The sequence below is a fragment of the Mirounga angustirostris genome, unplaced genomic scaffold, assembly GCF_029215605.1.
Source record: "Mirounga angustirostris isolate CCGP_5_RB_7025 unplaced genomic scaffold, mMirAng1.0.hap1 SCAF_6, whole genome shotgun sequence".
NCBI lineage: Eukaryota > Metazoa > Chordata > Mammalia > Carnivora > Phocidae > Mirounga > Mirounga angustirostris.
Genome location: NW_026991714.1, coordinates 81753450 through 81775127, shown reverse-complemented (window position 1 = coordinate 81775127; position 21678 = coordinate 81753450). Strand labels below are relative to the sequence as shown.

Here is a 21678-nt window from a genome sequence, read left to right as displayed (position 1 = left end):
TAATCGTAACAATCCTCAAGTATACAGTTCAATAGTGTTGACCATATTTACACTGTTGTATAACAGATGTCTAGAACTTTTTCATCTTGTAAAACTCTACCCACACAGAACAACTCCCCATCTCCCCCTCCCCTGTTCATCCCTGTCCCCGAGCAACCACCATTCCCCTCTCTGCCTCTGAGTCTAATGACCCTAGATAACTCTCATAAGTGGAATGTCACAATATTTGTCTTTTCTGTGGCTGGCTTATTTCACTTTGCACAATGTCCCCAAGGTTCATCCAGGTTACAGCGTATGACAGGACTTCCCTCCTCCTTAAGGCTGAATGATATTCCATTGTATGTATGGTACCACAAATTCTCCATCCATCCATCCACAGACAGACACGGGCTGCCTCCCCGACTTGGCTGTTGTGAATAATGTGGCAATGAACATAGGTATGCAAATATGGTCCCCACATCCTTCTGACAAGACTATCAGTTTCCTTGCTTTCTGATATAATAAATATCATAGGTTCACCTTATATGTTTTCTTCTAAAAAATTTTAGAAGAAATGAGAGAATAGGAAGTCACCATTTTGTGGACCCCTAGTGAAATAAATAACCAACTTAAGAGATAACCATCAATGACAGAAACAAGTTCCATGGATGCCTGATACCATGGATCAATCTGAGCATCATTAGAGTGGGATATCATATGTTTCCTGAGATGGACAATATGAAGTTCACACCACAACCGATAAAGTATTCTTGCCAAAAAAAAACTGAACCTCAATCTAAGCAAGCCTTTAGAACTAATTTCCAGTCTCTAGGAAATACAGAGGCTAAAGGAAGAAGGTAAATACTAACAAGGGAATGGGAGATATCCTACAAAATAAATGACCTGTTTTTCTTCAACAAGTCAATGTTAGGAAAAAAGAAAGAGGAAAATGCATACCAAATAACAAAGGCTTATTCTAGATTTATGTCTTTGGAGACATAGCAACCAAAGGTGATATTGGGCCTGATATAAGCCAATCAACTATAAAAAGACATCTTTCATATAATTGGGGGGACATTGGAAAATGGATTGGGTATTAGATGACACCATGAAATTATTGTTAAATTTTCTTAGATATGATGATGACACTATAACATATTAAGTAAGAAAATGTTCTGTACTTTCTTAAGAGATGTGTGCTGAAGAACACAGGAATAATGTAACAAGATTGTCCACGATTTGTCTTAAAAAGAAAAAAGAGATGATACAAGTTTGGCAAAAATCTTCATAATTGTCGAGCTGAGGTTATGGACAGATGGGGTTTGTTGTATATTCCTTCTATATTGGTGCATGGTTGAAAAGTCTCATGATAGGTCTTTAATGAAATAAAGACAGCATATGGACAAAGCTAATAGGTGATAATGTTTTTAGTTACCTGTAGACTGATGGATCACTGAGGTCAAGGGTCTCACTAACATAGTCAGCAAGTATGAACGGGAACACTGGATACTGCATGAGATCATTGAAGGATCGGCCGGCATGTTTGTTTAGGTGAGTCAAATATTCAAAGTTAGTAATTTGTCCAGTATACCATAAATTTGTCAGAGCATTGATGTTGCCATATTCCAGGAGATTAGGGAGGTTATTTGTTAGTATACTGTGGTACACATCATCACGAACCTGCAAGGGAAGGAGAAAAAAAAACAACAGATTTTCTTTTAGGCTACTGATTCTTTTCTCCAAAGTCTCCGTATTTTAGGCATGTTACTAATATCAAGGCCACCAAGAAAATACTCGCTGCCCGACTAACATCAACTGGTGGCGAACTGAGATTCAACTCTGGGTCTTCCTCCAAAGGCTGGACTCTTAACCATTATGTTTTGCTGGAGAAATCGGTCAATAAGAAGGTAAGAAAAAGTTTGTATAGAAGAGTCACTTATATAGAGATCCTGAAAAAAAATCAATAAAGGATAAAGAAGAATCTTCATCTAAATAAATGCAACATGATATTGTAGAAAGAGCATGGTCTTCTTAGACAGACATGGCCTGATTTCCAGCTTAAAACCTTTGTGTTACAGTTATCATATCTGTAATATGGGAATAATAATATTTATTTCATGAATAGGAAATAAAACACCCTATGTAAAATATGATATTTGATTTTCACTACTGATTGAAAACCAATAAACTTTGGTTTTCTCTTTTTTTTTTTTAGAGATTCACAAAACTTGTCACAGAAAAAGGTAATATGATTTTTTCTAAAGTCATTAAATGATGATTGGTAATAAATGGGAAAAAATAGACAAGCCAGGCCTTTACTAAAAACAAATTTGAAATATCTATCTTAAATCTGTAGTGTATGTACTTCAGGCATAGGAACAAGAGCAGCAGATGTGGATAACCAGAGACAGGACTAAAAGTAAGTGAGGAAATGGAGCTATGGCTATGGAACAGGCAAGGTCACAGAAGGTTTAAAAGCCTACATCTGGAACCTGTTCCACAACAATGTGAATATACTTAACACACACAAATGGCTAAAATGAGGGCATCTGGGTGGCTCAGTCGGTTAAGCGTCTGCCTTCGGCTCAGGTTGTGATCCCAGGGTCCTGGGATTGAGTCCTGCATCGGGCTCCCTGCTCAGCGAGGAGTCTGCTTCTCCCTCTGCCTCCCTCCACCCCTTCCACTTGTGCTCACTCACTCTTTCTCTCAAATAAATAAATAAAATCTTAAAAAAAAATTGGCCATCTTATTTTACGTATTTTCTTACCACAATTAAAAAAAAAAAAGTAATAGGCTCAAGGAAAAACAAACAGAAAACCTAAACCTGTAGTTTAAATCTGAAGACTGCCACCTTCTAAAGCTAAGGTTGATGGAAGGGAGTTTATGACAGACTGCATACCAAACTCTGCAAGAAAAAGGAAGCATTCATTCATTTGACAAGTATTGACCAGGCACCTACATTCAAGCTGTTGAAGCTATAGCACTTAACAAAACAAAGTGTTTACATTTTATTGGAGAAACAATGTTGGATGTTATTAAGTGCTATAGAGAAGAACAGAGCAAAGGAAAGGAGGCTTGGGGGTAGGAGTGAGAGAAGGGTTGCCATTTTATTAAGAGTAGTCCGGAGGGTCTGATAAGGAGACATTTGATCAAGGAACCTGAAAAAGTGAGCAGGTGAGTCATGTGAATTTCAAAAAGGAAAAACATTCCAGGCTGTGTTCCCAGGAGCAGGAGTGGTAAGTGCAAAGGCCCTGAAGCATTAGTGTGCCTAGTCAAGGAAAACAAAGTCGCCATGGATGGAGTGGAGCAAGCAGGGGCTAGAATGATAGAAAAGAAGGTCAATGAGATAACAAGATGCCAGATAACTCAGTGTTTCATTAAGCTATTATAAGGACTTTGGCATTAACCAAGTAAGACAGGAAGTGACTGGAGGGTTTTGAGCAGAGGGATTGCATGATCCAATATACCTTAGCTATCGTGTTGAGAATAGCCTGAAAGAAGGGGGAGTATGGAAGCAGGGAGGACAGTTAGGAGGTTATTGTAATGATTTAGGCAAGAGATGATGCTGGCTTAGACCAGTAGTGTAAGTAGGCAGGTTGTGGACCTGTTTTGAGGGGAGAGTCAGCAGGACTGATAGAGTAGGCGTGGGGCATGAAAGAATATGAGGAGTCTAGGATAATCCCAAAATTTTTAGCCTGGGCCATCAGACAGATTGAGTTGCCAATTTTTGAAATGGGGAAAACGGCAAAGAGATTCTGAGGGGGAAGATTAGAAGCTTGGTTTTGTGCATGCTCAATACGAGATGCCCATTTGACTTCCAAGTGGAGATGCCAAGTAGGGAGTTAAGTATTTGAGTGTGGCATTCCCGGGCGAGGTTTGAGTAGGGATATAAATTTGAAAGCTGTTTCAATACAGGTAGTATTTAAAGTCACAAGAGTGGATGAGAAGAGAATAGGTCTGTGGAATGAGCCTGGAGGTATTCCAAGAAGCATCTTGGAGGAAGACTGAGAAGGAATGAATGTCCTTAAGGCAGGAGGAGAGCTAACGAAAAGTGATGACCCAGAAACCTAGTGGAGAAGATTTTTTTTTTTCAAGATTTTATCTATTTCTTTATTTGAGAGAGTGCGGCGGGGGGGGGGGGGGAGGGAGGAGGGAGAGGCACAAGCAGACACCCCACTGAGCACAGAGCCCAATGCAGGGCTCGATCTCATGGCCCTGATCATGACCTAGTCAAAACCAAGAGTTGGAAGCTCAACTGCTCAATCAACTGCAGCACCCAGGTGCCCTGGGAAGGTTATTATTATTATTATTTTTTTTTTTTTTAAGAAAGAGAAAACAATCACTGGTGTCAAATGCTGCTGATAGGTCAAGTAAAATAAGGACCGAGAAATTTGACCATCGGGTTTAGACATGGGGGTCACTAAGAACCCCAACCAGAATTCTAGGTGAAGTAGTGAGAAGAAAACCAGTCAGGAGCATTTCAAAAGAGAACTGGAGGCAGCGAGCACACATAACTTTTTCAAACTTTTCCAAAAGGTTTTCTATAAAGGACAGCAGACAAACTGCAGCGGAAGGGATGTAGGGTTAAGAAAGGGTTTATAAAATATAGAATCTACTCTCTAGATTAAATTACTCTCTTCAGGTTGGTTATGCATTCACTTACTTTTACAGATACAGTGACTTTGGAGAATCTGAATTTAACACTGTTTCGAAGGACAAAAATCATTCTACTATAGCCAAGGGTTCACTTTAATTAGGACTAAGAAATAAGGCAGTTTTTATTTGATGTCAGAAACAGTGAATCAAAGTTTAAATAAGTTAAACCTTGATAAAATCAGTATGAGTATAGTTACACTGATCCCATGATAATTTCAAAAATTATCTGTTAATAAAGCCGAATTTACCTTGGTGTTATCAAATGCTAACAGGAGTGTTCTACCATTTGTTAAAAAGATTTCTACAGCATTGTCTCTCAACTGCCACCAACGCTTGTGGACTTCTTTAATTTCTTCATATGTCCAGGAGAAGGATGCTGGTTCCAATTCTCCCTGAAGGCTCTAAGACAAAAGAAATAAATGAAAGTGTTTGGTTTATAGGAAATATAAATAATCATTTTAAAACTATCCAAATGAAATAAAATGTCTTCCCTTGTGGCAATATGGCAGATAAGATTCCCTGACTGGCCCCACCCCTCACTACAAAACACTTCAAAATGCTGGACAAAATGTAATGAATTAAAAAAATACAGACTGTTTTTGTATTTTTTAAATTTTAAATAGACTTTACTTTTTAGAGCAGTTTTAGGTTTGCAGGAAACTGAGCAGATAGTGTAGAGAGTTCCCATGTATTCCCTGCTTGCACTCACAACTTCCCTATGATTATCATCTCCCATTAGTGTGAGTGGTGGGGTGCCTTTGTAATAATTGTTGAGCCAATATTGAATACATTATTCTTAACCAAAGGCCATAGTTTACATTAGGGTTCACTCTCGGTGTTATGCAGTTCTATGGATTTTGACTAATGTTTCCTGTGGAATGTGTCCACCATTACAGTACCATACAGAATTCCCTTCTGCCCCACCTTGTCATCCCCTCCTGCCCTGTGGACCCCTGATCTTTTTACTATCTCCATAGTTTTCCCTTCCCAGAATGTCATATGGTTAGAATCATAAAATATGTAGCTTTTCCAGACTGACTTATTTTAAAGCTGAGCTTGCAAGAAATTAAGGGGAAATGAAAGCCCCAGGAGCCAAAACTAACAAGAAATGTGAAAAGCAGCAGGGAGGTGGAGGGGACACTTTGCCAGCAGGCTCACAGGGTTCAGAGACCACATGACTTAGGTTAATGTCCACTTGAAGAAAGAAGATGAGGCACTGGGTCCTCTGGATCAGAGTATGGAAAATGAAATTACTTCAGAAATCTAAAACCCATTAAGGGACATTGTCCCAATCACAGACAAACACACGTGCCCATCAATAGAGGAAGAAGCAGGAGCTTGTCTCTCTTGGCCTGGAGTCTGGCTGGAAACAAGCCTCTCCCTGAGAACTCAAGAGCTGCGGGCCTGCCCGCACATGGATTTGGGTTAAAATTGACCTATCTGCGTGGCCTGGGAGCTCCCCAGCTTTGACGCATAGTTCCCATGCCTCTGAATCTTCCAGGAAAGGCAAAGCAGCCTCCTGCCAGTTCAGTCCCACTGACTGTAAGTTCATAGATCATCATGTACCAGATGGCTATGTTCCTCTCCCATGTGGTCAGCAGAAGGAAGGAAGAGATAAAGTGACGACCAGAAGGCTGGATCTTCCTGACAGCATTAATCCTAGCCTCCCTCATCAAATCCCCACATTCCTTTTTTTTTTGTCAGAGAGAGAGAGAGACAGAGAGAGACCAAGCAGGGGGAGCCACAGGCAGAGGGAGAAGCAGACTCCCCGCTGAGCAGGAAGCCTGACGAGGGACTCGATTCCAGGACCCTGGGATCATGACCCGAGCCACTCAGGCATCCCAAATCCCCACATTCTAGAATGAAGGGTTAGGGGCCATAGGTCCTATACTTCTTACTATCACTGGGTCCTTGCCAAAGTACAAAATCAAGAAAACTTTTAAAAACATGTCTAAATCTTTGGTAAACTGCAATGAATTATGTTTTGTAAACTGCAATGAATTATGAACATGAATTATGTTAATGCTTTTAATAGAAAAATCATGATAAAAGCTTCTACCAAGGTTTAAAACTAGTTAGAATTTATCTCATCAAATTAACTTGCATAATGTTTTGGTTTGTTTTCATCAGTTTTACCTTTTGGAAAACTGCATTTACTTACTCTTTTGTGTGGGAACTGGAGCTCAGAGCAAAATTTAGAACTCAATTGTAATGACTATCCTATCCCAGGCTCTTCATCCTTCTAAAACCTTATTTGAAATTTTTAAATTTGATTTGCCCTGTTCTATGTGTGTGTTATGTGGGTTCCAAATGATTTTTAGAATAGGCATAGGAAATATATTACAAATAAAATTAAACATTTTAATGAAAATCTAATATTCTCATACATAAAACCGAATTCCTTCTTGTTAAGTTTCAACTTTCATTCATTCATTCAACTCAGCAGATGTTAATTAAGCATCTATGAGCAAGGTGCTCTGCTAAGTGCTCTGCATGAAATACATCTGTGCAAGATGGAAAGTGTATACACATTTAAAATGCAAGACAGCAAATGTCATATAGAACAAATGCTAAAGAGCAGAGGAAAGAAGGACCTTTCACTCTATTAAAAAAACAAGAGTACTGCACGGAGTGCAGCCGGAGACTGGGGAGATGGGAGTGATTGCTTGTCTCTGGGGGTGCACTGAGGAGCGGGGTCCCGAGTTCTCGGCTCCTCTGGAGCGGAGATTGGGAGGCCGCCATTTTCACTCTCCTCCTCCAAAGCTGTACGGAAAGCTTGCAGGGAACAAAAACTCCCGAGAACAAACCTGAGCAGATTACTTAGTCTGGACCTGGCAAGGGCGGGGCAATTCCGCCTCCGGCAAAGACATTTGGGAACCACGGCAACAGGCCCCTCCCCGAGAAGATCAGCAAGAACAGCCAGCCAAGACCAAGTTCACTGATCAATGAGAACAGCAGAACTCCAGCGCTAGGGGAATACTGCACATAGAATCCATGGCTTTTTTCCAATGATTCTTTAAGGCTTTCAAAGTTAACCTTTTTTTAACTTTTTTTTTTTTTAATTTTTCTTTTTCCCTTTTTCAACCAACATCTTATCAATCCCTTTTTTAAAAAAAATCTTTTTTATTTTTCATTTTTAGAGTCATATTCTATCCCTACATAGTAGTTACCCTTATTTTTGGTATATATATGTTGTTCTCTCTTTAAAATTTTGGGATACAGTTTCTTCTAACAGATCAAAATATACCCTAAATCTCTAGTGTATGGCTTTGTTCTAGTCTCCTGCCTGATCCCATTCTCTCCCCCTTTTTTTTTAATCCTCATCTTTCTTTTTTCAAACAACTTCTTATCTTATCAATTCCTTTTATAAAATCTTTTATAATTTTCATCTTTACAGTCATATTCCATCCCTTCATCGTATTAACCCTTATTTTTGTACATATGTAAGTTTTTCTTTCTTTAAAATTTTGGGAGGCACTTTCTTCTAACAGTCCAAAATACGCCCAAAATCTAGTGCATGGCACTGATCTATGCACCAGCCTGGTCATATTTGATCATATTCTACTTTTTTGTTTTGTTTTTGTTTTTGTTTTTAAGATTTTATTTATTTGAGAGCAAGAGAATGAGAGAGAAAGAACACATGAGAGGGGATAGGGTCAGAGGGCGAAGCAGACTCCCTGCCAAGCAGGGAGCCCGATGCGGGACTCGATCCAGGGACTCCAGGATCATGAACTGAGCCGAAGGCAGTCGCTTAACCAACTGAGCCACCCAGGCGCCCCTGTTTTTGTTTGTTTTTATCTTTTTCTTTCCCTTTCTTTTCCCCCAGTTTCAGGTCTTTTTTGATTTGTTTAGTGTATATTTTCTGGGGACGTTGTTACCCTGTTAGCATTTTGTTCTCTCATTCATCTATTCTCCTCTGGACAAAATGACAAGACGGAAAAAATCACCTCAACAAAAAGAACAGGAGACTGCCAGGGACCTAATCAATACAGACATTAGTAAGATGTCAGAACTAGAGTTCAGAATGACAATTTTAAAGATACTAGCTGGGCTTGAAAAAAGCATGGAAGTTATTAGAGAAACCCTTTCTGGAGAAATAAAAGAACTAAAATCTAACCAAGTCAAAATCAAAAAGGCTATTAATGAGGTATAATAAAAAATGGAGGCTCTATCTGCTAGGATAAATGAGGCAGAAGAGAGAATTAGTGATACAGAAGACCAAATGATGGAAAATAAAGAAGCTGAGAAAAAGAGATAAACAACTACTGGATCACAAGGGCAAAATTTGAGAGATAAGTGATATCATAAGATGAAACAACATTAGAATAATTGGGATCCCAGAAAAAGAAGAAAGAGAGAGGGGCAGAAGGTATATTGGAGCAAATTATAGCAGAGAACTTCCCTAATTTGGGGAAGGAAACAGGCATCAAAATCCAGGAGGCACAGAGAACCCCCTGAAAATCAGTAAAAAGAGGTCAACACCCCGACATCTAATAGTAAAACTTGAGTCTCAGAGACAAAGAGAAAATCCTGAAAGCAGCTTGGGAGAAGAGATATGTAACCTACAATGGTAGAAACATTAGATTGGCAACAGACCTATCCACAGAGACCTGGCAGGTCAGAAAGGACTGGCAGGATATATTCAGAGCACTACATGAGAAAAATATGCAGCCAAGAATACTCTATCCAGCTAGGCTGTCACTGAAAATTGAAGGAGAGATAAAAAAAACTTCCAGGACAAACAAAAACTAAAGGAATTTGCAAACACGAAACCAGCCCTACAAGAAATCTTGAAAGGGGTCCTCTAAGCAAAGAGAGAGCCTAAAAGTAACATAGACCAGAAAGGAACACAGACAATATACAGTAACAGTCACCTTACAGGCAATACAATGGCACTAAATTCATATCTTTCAGTAGTTACCCTGAATGTGAATGGGCTAAATGCCCCAATCAAAAGGCACAGGCTATCAGATTGGATAAAAAAAACAAGACCCATCGTTATGCTGTCGCAAGAGACTCATTTTAGACCCAAAGACACCCCCAGATTGAAAGTGAGGGGGTGGAAAACCATTTACCATGCTAATGGACACCAAAAGAAAGCTGGGGTGGCAATCCTTATATCAGACAAATCAGATTTTAAACCAAAGACTGTAATAAGAGATGAGGAGGGACACTATATCCTACTTAAAGGGTCTATCCAACAAGAAGATCTAACAATTATAAACATCTATGCCCCTAACATGGGAGCAGCCAATTATATAAGCCAATTAATAACAAAAGCAAAGAAACACATTGACAACAATACAATAATAGTGGGGGGCTTTAACACCCCCCTCACTGAAATGGACAGATCATCTAAGCAAAAGATCAACAAAGAAGTAAAGACTTTACAGGACACACTGGACCAAATGGACTTCACAGATATATTCAGAACATTCCATCCCAAAGCAACAGAATACACATTCTTCTCTAATGCCCATGGAACATTCCCCAGAATAGATCACATCCTAGGTCACAATTCAGGTCTCAACTGGTACCAAAAGACTGGGATCATTCCCTGCATATTTTCAGACCACGATGCTTTGAAACTAGAACTCAATCACAAGAGGAAAGTTGGAAAGAACTCAAATACATGGAGGCTAAAGAGCATCCTACTAAAGAATGAATGGGTCAACCAGGAAATTAAAGAAGAATTAAAAAAATCCATGAAACAAATGAAAATGAAAACACAACTGTTCAAAATCTTTGGGATGCAACAAAGGCAGTCCTAAGAGGAAAGTATTATAGCAATACAAGCCTTTCTCAAGAAACAAGAAAGGTCTCAAATACACAACCTAACCCTACACCTAAAGGAGCTGGAGAAAGAACAGCAAATAAAGCCTAAACCCAGCAGGAGAAGAGAAATAATAAAGAGCAGAGCAGAAATCAATGAAATAGAAACCAAAAGAACAGTAGAACAGATCAACAAAACTAGGAGCTGGTTCTTTGAAAGAATTAACAAGATTGATAAACCCCTGGCCAGACTTATCAAAAAGAAAAGAGAAAGGACCCAAATAAATAAAATCATGAATGAAAAAGGAGAGATCGCAACCAACACCAAAGAAATACAAACAATTATAAAAACATATTATGAGCAACTCTGTGCCAGCAAATTAGATAACCTGGAAGAAATGGATGCATTCCTAGAGAAGTATCAACTACCAAAACTGAACCAGGAAGAAATAGAAACCCTGAACAGACCTATAACCACTAAGGAAACTGAAGCAGTAATCAAAAATCTCCCAAAAAACAAAAGCCCAGGGCCAGATGGCTTCTCAGGGGAATTCTACCAAACATTTAAGGAAGAATTAATACCCATTCTTCTGAAACTGTTCCAAAAAATAGAAATGGAAGGAAAACTTCCAAACTCGTTTTATGAGGCCACCATTACCTTGATCCCAAAAGCAGACAAAGACCCCATCGAAAAGAATTGCAGACCAATATCCTTGATGAACATGGATGCAAAAATTCTCACCAAAATACTAGCCAACAGGATCCAACAGAAGGATTATGCACCACGACCAAGTGGGATTTATCCCTGGGCTGCAAGGTTGGTTCAACATCCACAAATCAATCAATGTGATACAATACATTAACAAAAGAAAGAACAAGAACCATATGATCCTCTCAATAGATGCAGAAAAAGCATTTGACAAAGTACAGCATCCTTTCTTGATCAAAACTCTTCAGAGTATAGGGATAGAGGGTACATACCTCAATATCATAAAAGTCATCTATGAAAAACCCACAGTGAATATCATTCTCAATGGGGAAAAACTGAGAGCTCTCCCCCTAAGGTCAGGAACATGGCAGGGATGTCCACTATCACCACTGCTATTCAACATAGTATTAGAAGTCCTAGCCACAGCAATCAGACAACAAAAAGAAATAAAAGGCATCCAAATCAGCAAAGAAGAAGTCGAACTCTCACTCTTTGCAGATGATATGATACTTTATGTGCAAAACCCAAAAGACTCCACCCCAAAACTGCTAGAACTCATACAGGAATTCAGTAAAGTGGCAGGATATAAAATCAATGCACAGAAATCAGTGGCATGCCCATACACCAACAACAAGAAGAAGAAAGAGAAATTAAGGAGTCGATCCCATTTATAATTGCACCCAAAACCATAAGATACCTAGGAATAAATCTAACCAAAGAGGCAAAGAATCTGTACTCAGAAAACTATAAAATACTCATGAAAGAAATTGAGGAAGACACAAAGAAATGGAAAAATGTTCCATGCTCATGGATTGGAAGAACAAATATTGTGAAGATGTCAATGCTACCTACAGCAATCTACACATTCAAAACAATCCCTATCAAAATACGATCCACTTTTTTCAAAGAAATGGAACAAATAATCTTAAATTTGTATGGAACCAGAAAAGACCCCGAATAGCCAGGGGAATGTTGAAAAAGAAAAGCAAAACTGGCGGCATCACAATTCCAGACTTAAAGCTCCATTACAAAGCTGTAATCATCAAGACAGTATGGTACTGGCACAAAAACAGACACATAGATCAATGGAACAGAATAGAGAGCCCAGAAATGGACCCTCAACTCTATGGTCAGCTAATCTTCGACAAAGCAGGAAAGAATGTCCAATGGAAAAAAGACAGTCTCTTCAAACAAATGGTGTTGGGAAAATTGGACAGCCACATGCAGAAGAATGAAACTGGACCATTTCCTTACACCACACACAAAAACAGACTCAAGATGGTTGAAAGACCTCAGTGTGAGACGGGAGTCCATCAAAATCCTAAAGGAGAACACAGGCAGCAACCTCTTCGACCTCAGCTGCAGTAACTTCTTCCTAGAAACATCGCCAAAGGCAAGGGAAGCAAGGGCAAAAATGAACTATTGGGACTTCATCAAGATAAAAAGCTTTTGCACAGCAAAAGAAACAGTCAACAAAACCAAAAGACAACCGACAGAATGGGAGAAGATATTTGCAAATGACATATCAGATAAAGGGCTAGTATGCAAAATCTATAAAGAACTTATTAAACTCAACACCCAAAGAAAAAATGATCCAATCAAGAAATGGGCAGAAGACATGAACAGACATTTTTCCAAAGAAGACATCTAAATGGCCAACAGACACATGAAAAAGTGCTCAGCATCGTTCGGCATCAGGGAAATCCAAATCAAAACCTCAATGAGATATCACCTCACACCAGTCAGAATGGCTAAAATTAACAAGGCAGGAAACGACAGATGTTGGCGGGGATGCGGAGAAAGGGGAACCCTCCTACACTGTTGGTGGGAATGCAAGCTGGTGCAGCCACTCTGGAAAACAGTATGGAGGTTCCTCAAGAAGTTGAAAATAGAGCTACCATACGATCCAGCAATTGTACTACTGGGTATTTACCCCAAAGATACAAAAGTAGGGATCCAAAAGGGTACATGCACCCCGATGTTTATAGCAGCAATGTCCACAATACCCAAACTGTGGAAAGAGCCACGATGTCCATTGATAGATGAATGGATAAAGAAGATGCGGTATATATATACACAATGGAATATTATGCAGCCATCAAAAGAAATGAAATCTTGCCATTTGCAACGACGTGGATGGAACTGGAGGGTATTATGCTGAGTGAAATAAGTCAATCAGAGAAAGACATGTATCATATGACCCTCACTAATATGATGGGAATTCTTAATCTCAGGAAACAAACTGAGGGTTGCTAGAGTGGTGGGGGATGGGAGGGATGGGGTGGCTGGGTGATAGACACTGGGGAGGGTATGTATTATGGTGAGCGCTGTGAATTGTGTAAGACTGTTGAATCACAGACCTGTACCTCTGAAACAAATAATACATTATATGTTTAAAAAAAAAAAGAAGATAGCAGGAGGGGAAGAATGAAGCAGGGGAAATCGGAGGGGGAGACAAACCATGAGAGACTACGGACTCTGAAAACAAACTGAGGGTTTTAGAGGGGAGGGAGGTGGGGAATGGGTTAGCCTGGTGATGGGTATTAAAGAGGGCACGTTCTGCATGGAGCACTGGGTGTTATACGCAAACAATGAATCATGGAACACTACATCAAAAACTAATGATGTAATGTGTGGTGATTAACATAACAATAATAATAAAAAAACAAGAGTACTTTAAGGAGAGTTTTTTTTTTTAAGATTTTATTTATTCATTTGAGACACAGAGATACAGAGAGAGAGCATGAGCAGGGAGAGAGGCAGAGGGAGAGGGAGAAGCAGACTCCTTGCTGAGCCAGGAGCCAGATGTGGGGCTCGATCCCAGGACCCTGGGATCATGACCTGAGCCGAAGGCAGACGCTCAACCATCTGAGCCACCCAGGTGCCCCCTTTAGGGAGAGTTTTAAAGGGGGAAAATGGCATCTTTTGGATCCAGAAAAACGTTGGCTTATATATCAACTATTAAATTCCTTGGTTGTTAAAACGAGACATCTTGAAAAATAATGTAACCATACTTTTACTAGCTGGGATAAGTACTGTGGCAATTGCTAGATAAATCATATGAAAGAATACCTACCCAATTTTGGGGGCTATATTAAATATTTTCATGATTTTTTTCATATTATCTGTTTCACAACAAAATTTTATATTTTAGCTCATTTGTTTTTGAAATCAGCTATGTATTCATTATTAAACGACATGTAATCTTATTTAGTATATCCTTAGCAATTCCTGGTTTTAGAACTTTCTGAAACAAAAAACCTTATTTCTCTTATTATAGGGATCTCAAAACAATATTTTAATGATACAAGCTAATTCAGATGGACAAAAAGTCTTGCGATACAAAAGATGTGAATTAAGAGTCACTTTTGTTATTTTCTGATTAGTATCAGTACTTCCAGTAGAATAAAAATTATGGTACTAAGGTGTGTGAATATCAGGATTACTTAAGTTATTCTATTACACAACATTTTCCTTTCTTTGTGAAGGTAAGTGTACCTGATAGTGAACTGGGAGTGGTTAAGAAGTAGTTATTTGTTGCCACTGAGGAATGGTGATAAAAAGAATAAATTAAATAAATTAACATAACAGGAGCACTTTTCTTTCATTTTTTCATTTTTATACTTTTTAAAGTTTTAATTTTAATTCTAGTTAGTTAACATACTGTGTTACACATGTTATAGGTGTACAATATAATGATTCAGCAGTTCCCTACATCACCCAGTGCTCATCACAAGTGCCCTCCTTAATCCCCGTCACCTATTTAACCCATCCTCTACCCACCTGCCCTCTGACAACCATCAGTTTGTTCTCTATAATTAAGAGTCTGTTTCTTACTTTCTCTCTCTCTCTCTCTTACTTTTTTCCCCTTTGCTTGTTTGCTTTAACAGGAGCACTTTGGAATTTGACTCATAATACTGTTAGGAGATCAGACTGTAAGACAGAGGAGATGGTAGGGTCTTCTTTTTAAAAGTATCTTTAAAAGAAAAAGTTTGGAATTAAGACCAATCTATACACAGAATGACAATACATGAACTCTTCTAGTTCTACCTGCTCTCTGGTTAACTAAAGTTATACATTTTTGGAATTTGTCTAGATTTATGTAAGTGCAAACTTAAGCCTCTACTCACCGAACTTTCAACTGTATCAGAAGCATTATCTTCCACAAAATACATTCCACATTTACCTATAGAAAGTAACTGGATATGAGTTTAAAAATATATGTGCACTATTACCATATGTGATTACAAATATTACCTCTGGAGTCAGTTGGCCTGAATTTAAATCCCAGCACCCAGAAACAGTTCCTGTCACTCAGTAAATATCTTTTAATAGTATCCATGAGATCTTGGGCAAGTTGCTTCTTTGTGTCTTAATCTCCTTAATAAAAAAAGGGGTGGAGGGAGGACTTTATTTCACAGGGTTACTGTGAGAATTGAATTAGAATATATGTAAAATGCTTATTACTAGCACCTGGCACTCAGTGCTTAAAAAAAAGCTGGCCATTTATTGTTACCTATACTCTTTTTATATTACTAGCATATTAATTTGCTTTATTTTTTTCACATATTAGCTGAAGTCAACTTGTAAACAAATTTTCTAGCAAAAGAGGAATCCTTAATTATTTTTATTTAAACACTCTATAGAGCAGAGTAGACCTTAAAAGATAGCCCCCAATTTCTCCTACTTTATAGGCTGGCTGTGTTAACACATGTCTCTACACCATGTATCTAAATGGTAGGAGTTTCTCTGGGGCTCTGCACTGCATGGTGGTCAGCCTTGAACACTGAGCACTGTTGGCTCAGAGAAAGGTACTCTCTCCATCCTCATGACTATGGGGCTCAGTCCTGACAAGTTTGAAGCTCTGCATCTTGAGCCTTGGAGGCTGTAGGTTTAGCCTATAGCAGGGACTCTCAAATTTGAGGGTGCATCAGAATTGCTGGAGGGCTCACCAAAATGCAGATTGCTGGGTCCCATCCTACGGAGTTTCAGACTCAATAGGTCTGGGCTGTAGCCCAAGAATGTGCATTTCTAAGTAGTTCCCATGTGATGCTGATGCTCTGGATTTGGGGACCATGCTTCAAGAAGAACTGGCCTACAGCATACAAATTGGTTCTTTAAGGGAACAGAGACCAAGTGGTGCAACCTTATTCCTTCATATCTTGAGGAAAAAATTTCTCACTAAATGTAATTATATGGATATGCAGGGATGGACAGCCTTGGCCTTTCTCTCAGAAGCACAACAGGGAATATAAATTATGAACTATCTCAAGGTGGATATATTTCTTAGTATTCCAGTAATTCTTCACTTTAAAATTCAAAATTGATATAGAGTAAAAGGAATGATTAAATATAAAAATGTATACTTATGAGGAAAGTCGACTTTATAAAAATTAAAATGCTGTTCATGTGCTTTTTAGAAAATAAGATTGTCATTTCTTCACATTTGTGAGTCATAAGCACTATATACAACGTTAGGGCAAAATCACCTATGTTGTGTTAGAGAAAGTTCATCTGATTCAATGGTAGTACATCAAACAATCCTTCAAATTATCTAAGAATAAAGTAAGACAGGGTGAGTATGTGTAAAACTCTTCAAAATATGACTTACCTAATAACAATTCACCAGCTGTCTCTCTAGATGGTGCAACGCTGATACATCTTCGATTCACTCTGTCAAAACATATTTAAAATCACTGATTAAATGTTTTGACCAATTTTAGAGAGTACAGTATAAGCTTTATCTAGTAAAAGATTTTAGCACAGCAGACTAGAGTTTCAAAAGTATGAGATGTCTTGTCTAAACCCACATGAAAATATTATCTCAAGTTTTAATGCTCTAGTAGAGGAGAAAATAAAATTTTTAGAGAAGGCTCATACCTCCTATGCCATGTATATAGAATATAGGGATTCAATTTTTTAAAAGAAACTTCAGTATTTTATATTTTCTAGTAATTAAGCAAACATTGGATCATGCCTCTGGTATTTTCAAAGACCTGAAAGAATCCTTGTATTCCAGGAAGAACAGGGGATTTAGACTCAGAAAAGATCTACTCTTTTGTCAAGTCACTCACCTTCTTCAAGTCTCAGTTTTTCACCTATTAAATGGGCATGATAATAACTGCCACCACCATAACAATGATAATACTATCAACAGCTATTTGATACTCAACCATATGCTGATACTTCGGGTATTATTATCTTCCTCGTGTCACAGATATGGACACTGACACAGAGAGGCTAAGTAACTTGCCCAAGATCAGATAGCTAGTAAGACAAGGAACTAAAATATGAACCTTTAATCACTGCACTAGATTGCTTCTTGCAGACACGACCAGCGGTGCTATCTGTTCCACAAACTACAAAAATAGATGCATGCAGATAAGGGCCAGAGCACAATGCCTGAAGCCCAGTGGATCCTCGCTATCAAAAATGTCTTTTCCTTTTGGATTTTGGTCATTCAACCTTGTCCTCTCTTGAGCCATGTGTAGGACCTTTCCTAAAACCATAGCATTATCTGAAATAAATATTACATAAACACTACAATAAACTAGTAAACTCTTAACTCCTTCAACAAAAGTGAGAACATCTTACAGATTCACACTTACCTTATAGACTCACTTGCAGCTTTGTCTTTTACAGTCGAAGAGAAAGAAGAATGGGTTTTATCTTCAAATAGGAAAGAGAGTGGTGGTTTGACCACATCTGTTGAGGAAAAAATATATATTGTCTTTCTGTAATGATCACAGTTATGTGCTACATTTGTATGTTGCATCAAGAAGTCATTATTACCTTCTGACTTCTGTCTATCCCAAAGGAGATACTTATTTGGAATAGTTAAGTAACATCTCTGTAAACGCCTCCTCTCTCGATTTGGCCCTTCTGTTGGATCCAACTGCCATGAAGTTGGATAGTAGAGGGCGTCATACCAGGCTGCTCTGCAAGTGAAAATAAAAGAATGTTTTAAGGGGCAATCTGTAGTACTTATAACTTTAAATAAAATCATTATAGAACTTGAATAAGGAAATCAAAATCGATCTATTCAATTAAAAAACCCCAACTGCTTATGTAATTGGACTAGGGAATGCATACACATAGTACAATAAAATAAGATAAAAAATAAGTGTCCAGGGGCGCCTGGGTGGCTCAGTTTGTTAAGCAACTGCCTTTGGCTCAGGTCATGATCCCGGAGTCCTGGGATAGAGTCCCACATCGGGCTCCCGGCTCAGCGGGGAACCTGCTTCTCCCTCTGACCCTCTCCCCTCTCATGCTGTTTCTCTCTCTCTCTCTCTCAAATAAATAAATAAAATCTTAAAAAAAAAAAATAAGTGTCCATCTGCTCCTGAACCCCAGTCTTCTGGTTCCCTGCCTGGAGGCATGCTCTGCCACCAGTTTCTTGTACCTACTAAATTTTTAAAAAGATATATCATGACTACTCTGAATGCTTTAGCAACATGTACCACTCTGAATGCTTTAGCAACATGTATGCTTTAGCAATACATTGATTGGACTTAGTATGGCCTGATAAAGAAAAAAATCCACTTTCCAAGTTAAGTTTCTATATTTCTCATCTTGTCTACTATTTAATGTAATAAATAAAATTAGTTCATTTTTGTAGTACCACCCACATTTCTTAAAATGTTTTAAATTAAGTTCATGTTTTATTTTATTTTTTTTAGAAAATTTTATTTATTTATTTGAGTGAGAGAGAGAGAGAGAACAATCAAGGAAAGGGAGAGGGAAAAGCAGACACTCCACTGAGTAGGGAGCCCAATGTGGGGCTCGATCCCAGGACCCTGTGATCATGACCTGGGCCGAAGGCAGACGCTTAACCAACTGAGCCACCCAGGCACCCCAAAAATAAGTTCATATTTTAAATGAAAGAAAACAGTAGAACTATATTGAATATATTTTTAGAAATAGATAAGAGAAAAAAAAAACCACCTTGAATCCTACTACTCTAAACATACCAATTACTGGTAGAGATTATTTTCTTTCATTTTTTAAAACTGTAGTTATAATTATTATGTATAAACATTTCTATATCCTTTCTTCTTTCACTGGACATATTTTAATCTTTATTATCATCACTGAAAATGGCTGACTAATGCACTGTGTGGGAACATTATAATGTATTTAACCCTATTACCATTAGTATATATTTGTTTTCAGTTCATTCACTAGTATAAATAATGCAGAGATGAAAACCTTTATGTTTATTGCCTTTCTATATTTGAAACATTTTCCTTAGGAGAGAATCACTAAAATAGGATAACTGGAGCTAGAAATAAAATGTTTATAGGATTCCTGACATATGCTGTCAGAGCATACAATGCCATCGAACCTCTGACCATGGACTAGGTTACATTTCTTCCTGCTGTGGGTATGTATAATATAAAAGGCAAAATATGATATTTAAAGGTTTTAAAAAATCAAATTAGACTCTATCCATATTGAATATTTTCCTGTTTATTAATTTATCTGTCTTATGTGGAAGAGTGTATTCATATCGTTTGCTCAAACTTTTGGGATCTTACATTTTACTTTTAAGTTGGCATGACTTTTTGCTATATTTGCTGAAAATAAATTTTCATGTTTTGTTGTTGTTATAGTTGTTAAATACACTGGAAAAAATTACAGCTCAAATCCATTTATTTCTTCTTGGTAGTTTCTTCTATGGTGTTTGAGCTTAGAAAGTTAACCATCTATCACAGAGTTGATAAATACCCTGTTTTCTTCTACTTTATAAACTTTATGAGTTTAATTCTTTTGTTCACCTGGAATTTCCTTTAGTGTCTAATGTTTAGTGCATTTTATCACCAAGTCATGCTAATCAGTTCTCTTAACCAAATTTAGAGAATAATACCTTAATTTTCCTCTTTTCATTATCTGTGATGCATCCTTTAAATTTTATTATTAAAGTCTTATCTTGAAAAAGATCTATTTCCCAACTATCCTGTTTCAGTGATTTCTCTATTCTTCTGCAAAGATTATATTTTAAAATTAAAGCCAATATATAGATTTTATTATTTGGAAGAGCTAATGCCTCTCTTTCTCATTATTCCCTCCCTTACCCCCAAGAGTTTAAAAAAAGATTCTTATAGGATTATTGAAGATGAAATAAATCACAAGTGATTAAACAACAAATATTTGAACTAATGAAATAATGTTATGAATCTTTATTATGAAATGGAAATAGTGTTTCACATTAAAATATTAAACAGTAATGCTGGACAACCTGAAATGTTCTCCCACTTTGCTTACCTATCATGCGTCAACTGTTGAATAAGTTCCTGCCAGTGTCTACTGGCACTCAGATCTACTTTATACATTCCTCTGATATGTTGGATCACCTTTTTTCTCTCAATTCCTTGGGAGAGAGACACTGCCTGGGTGATGTCTGCAGCGATTTTAGATATATCCTTTGATTTTGAGTCCAGACGCTGAAAGAGACTAAGTCAACAAACAAGATAGCCCATAAGTTAAGCCTAAGTGGGCTGTTAAACAGATACAAAAGCATGATACTGTAAAACTGAAAGTATGTGTGAAGTCGAATAAATTAAAAAAGGCATGATTTTTAGAATATATAAAAACCTACCTTTGTTGATTATTATTAACCGTTTTCTGCCAGGTGGCTTTATTTGTACCTTCTTCAGTTTCATATTTCTTTTGTTCCTAAAAGATTTGGATAATAATATGTAGTATAAAACACATTATTTATCATTTAACATTGGCACCAAGGCCAACAAACTAACTTTAAAACCAAGTTAACAAAGGAAAAAAATACTGTCCCCAAGACACCAGAATGTTAAAATACAATAACCACTTAAATAACGTTATAATTCCCCTTTGTTTGTACAGAGTTTGGGGCACAGAAGTGAGGGGAGAATAGTTAACTGGGGTGGCAAACCTAAGGGGTTTGCATAATCGCTTGCTTCCTTATTTTGCTTCAAGGCTGATGCTTCAACTTGTTTGTCACTATAAAAATCTGGCCTTCACTGAAAGCTACTGATAACGGATAAGGATGACAATAATGAATAAAATGCTCTTACAATAAGCCTATTTGTTCTCTCATAGTAAAAAAGCAATATAAAGTAAAAAAAAATCATTTCAAATTTATCATCGATGATATTCTATAATAAAAAGATTTCTTTCAATCATTCTTTAATTACATTCAGTGGGATCTCCTAAGAAAACTGTGTCTTATGATTTCACTGACTCACCTCTTTGATCATTTTAATAAGGTCTGCTTTTGTTGTTGCACTGGGAGGGACGCACTTCTGCCCACATAGTTTTAAAGCACTCATGAGCAGTTCCGCTGTGTCTAGTTCTTCCTTAGTCAATTCGTCTTGGTGATTATGTATCAGCTCTGACAAATACAAAACTAACTTGGCTCCATGCTTTAAGAAAAAGAAACAATTTTTTTGTGTAAGACTGTTGATTCGCAGACCTGTACCTCTGAAACAAATAATACATTATATGTTAAAAAAAAAAAAAAAAGAAGATAGCAGGAAGAGAAAAAGGAAGGGGGGGGGGATTGAAGGGGGAGACAAACCATGAGA

The 21678-nt window shown here is 37.7% G+C and overlaps 1 protein-coding gene across 1 annotated transcript in view; it reads right to left on the bottom strand.

Annotated features, from left to right (window-relative positions):
- Positions 1–21678, bottom strand: part of LYST (lysosomal trafficking regulator) — a 169229-nt gene that overhangs the window by 37562 nt on the left and 109989 nt on the right. Inside the window, exons 32-40 of the mRNA XM_064594601.1 lie at positions 21340–21516; positions 20715–20791; positions 20381–20569; positions 17909–18054; positions 17725–17821; positions 16728–16789; positions 15247–15302; positions 4884–5036; positions 1415–1659 (exon numbers count right to left, since the gene is read on the bottom strand). Of these exons, the coding sequence (XP_064450671.1) occupies positions 1415–1659; positions 4884–5036; positions 15247–15302; positions 16728–16789; positions 17725–17821; positions 17909–18054; positions 20381–20569; positions 20715–20791; positions 21340–21516 (1202 nt within the window). The remainder of the gene's footprint in view (positions 1–1414; positions 1660–4883; positions 5037–15246; positions 15303–16727; positions 16790–17724; positions 17822–17908; positions 18055–20380; positions 20570–20714; positions 20792–21339; positions 21517–21678) is intronic.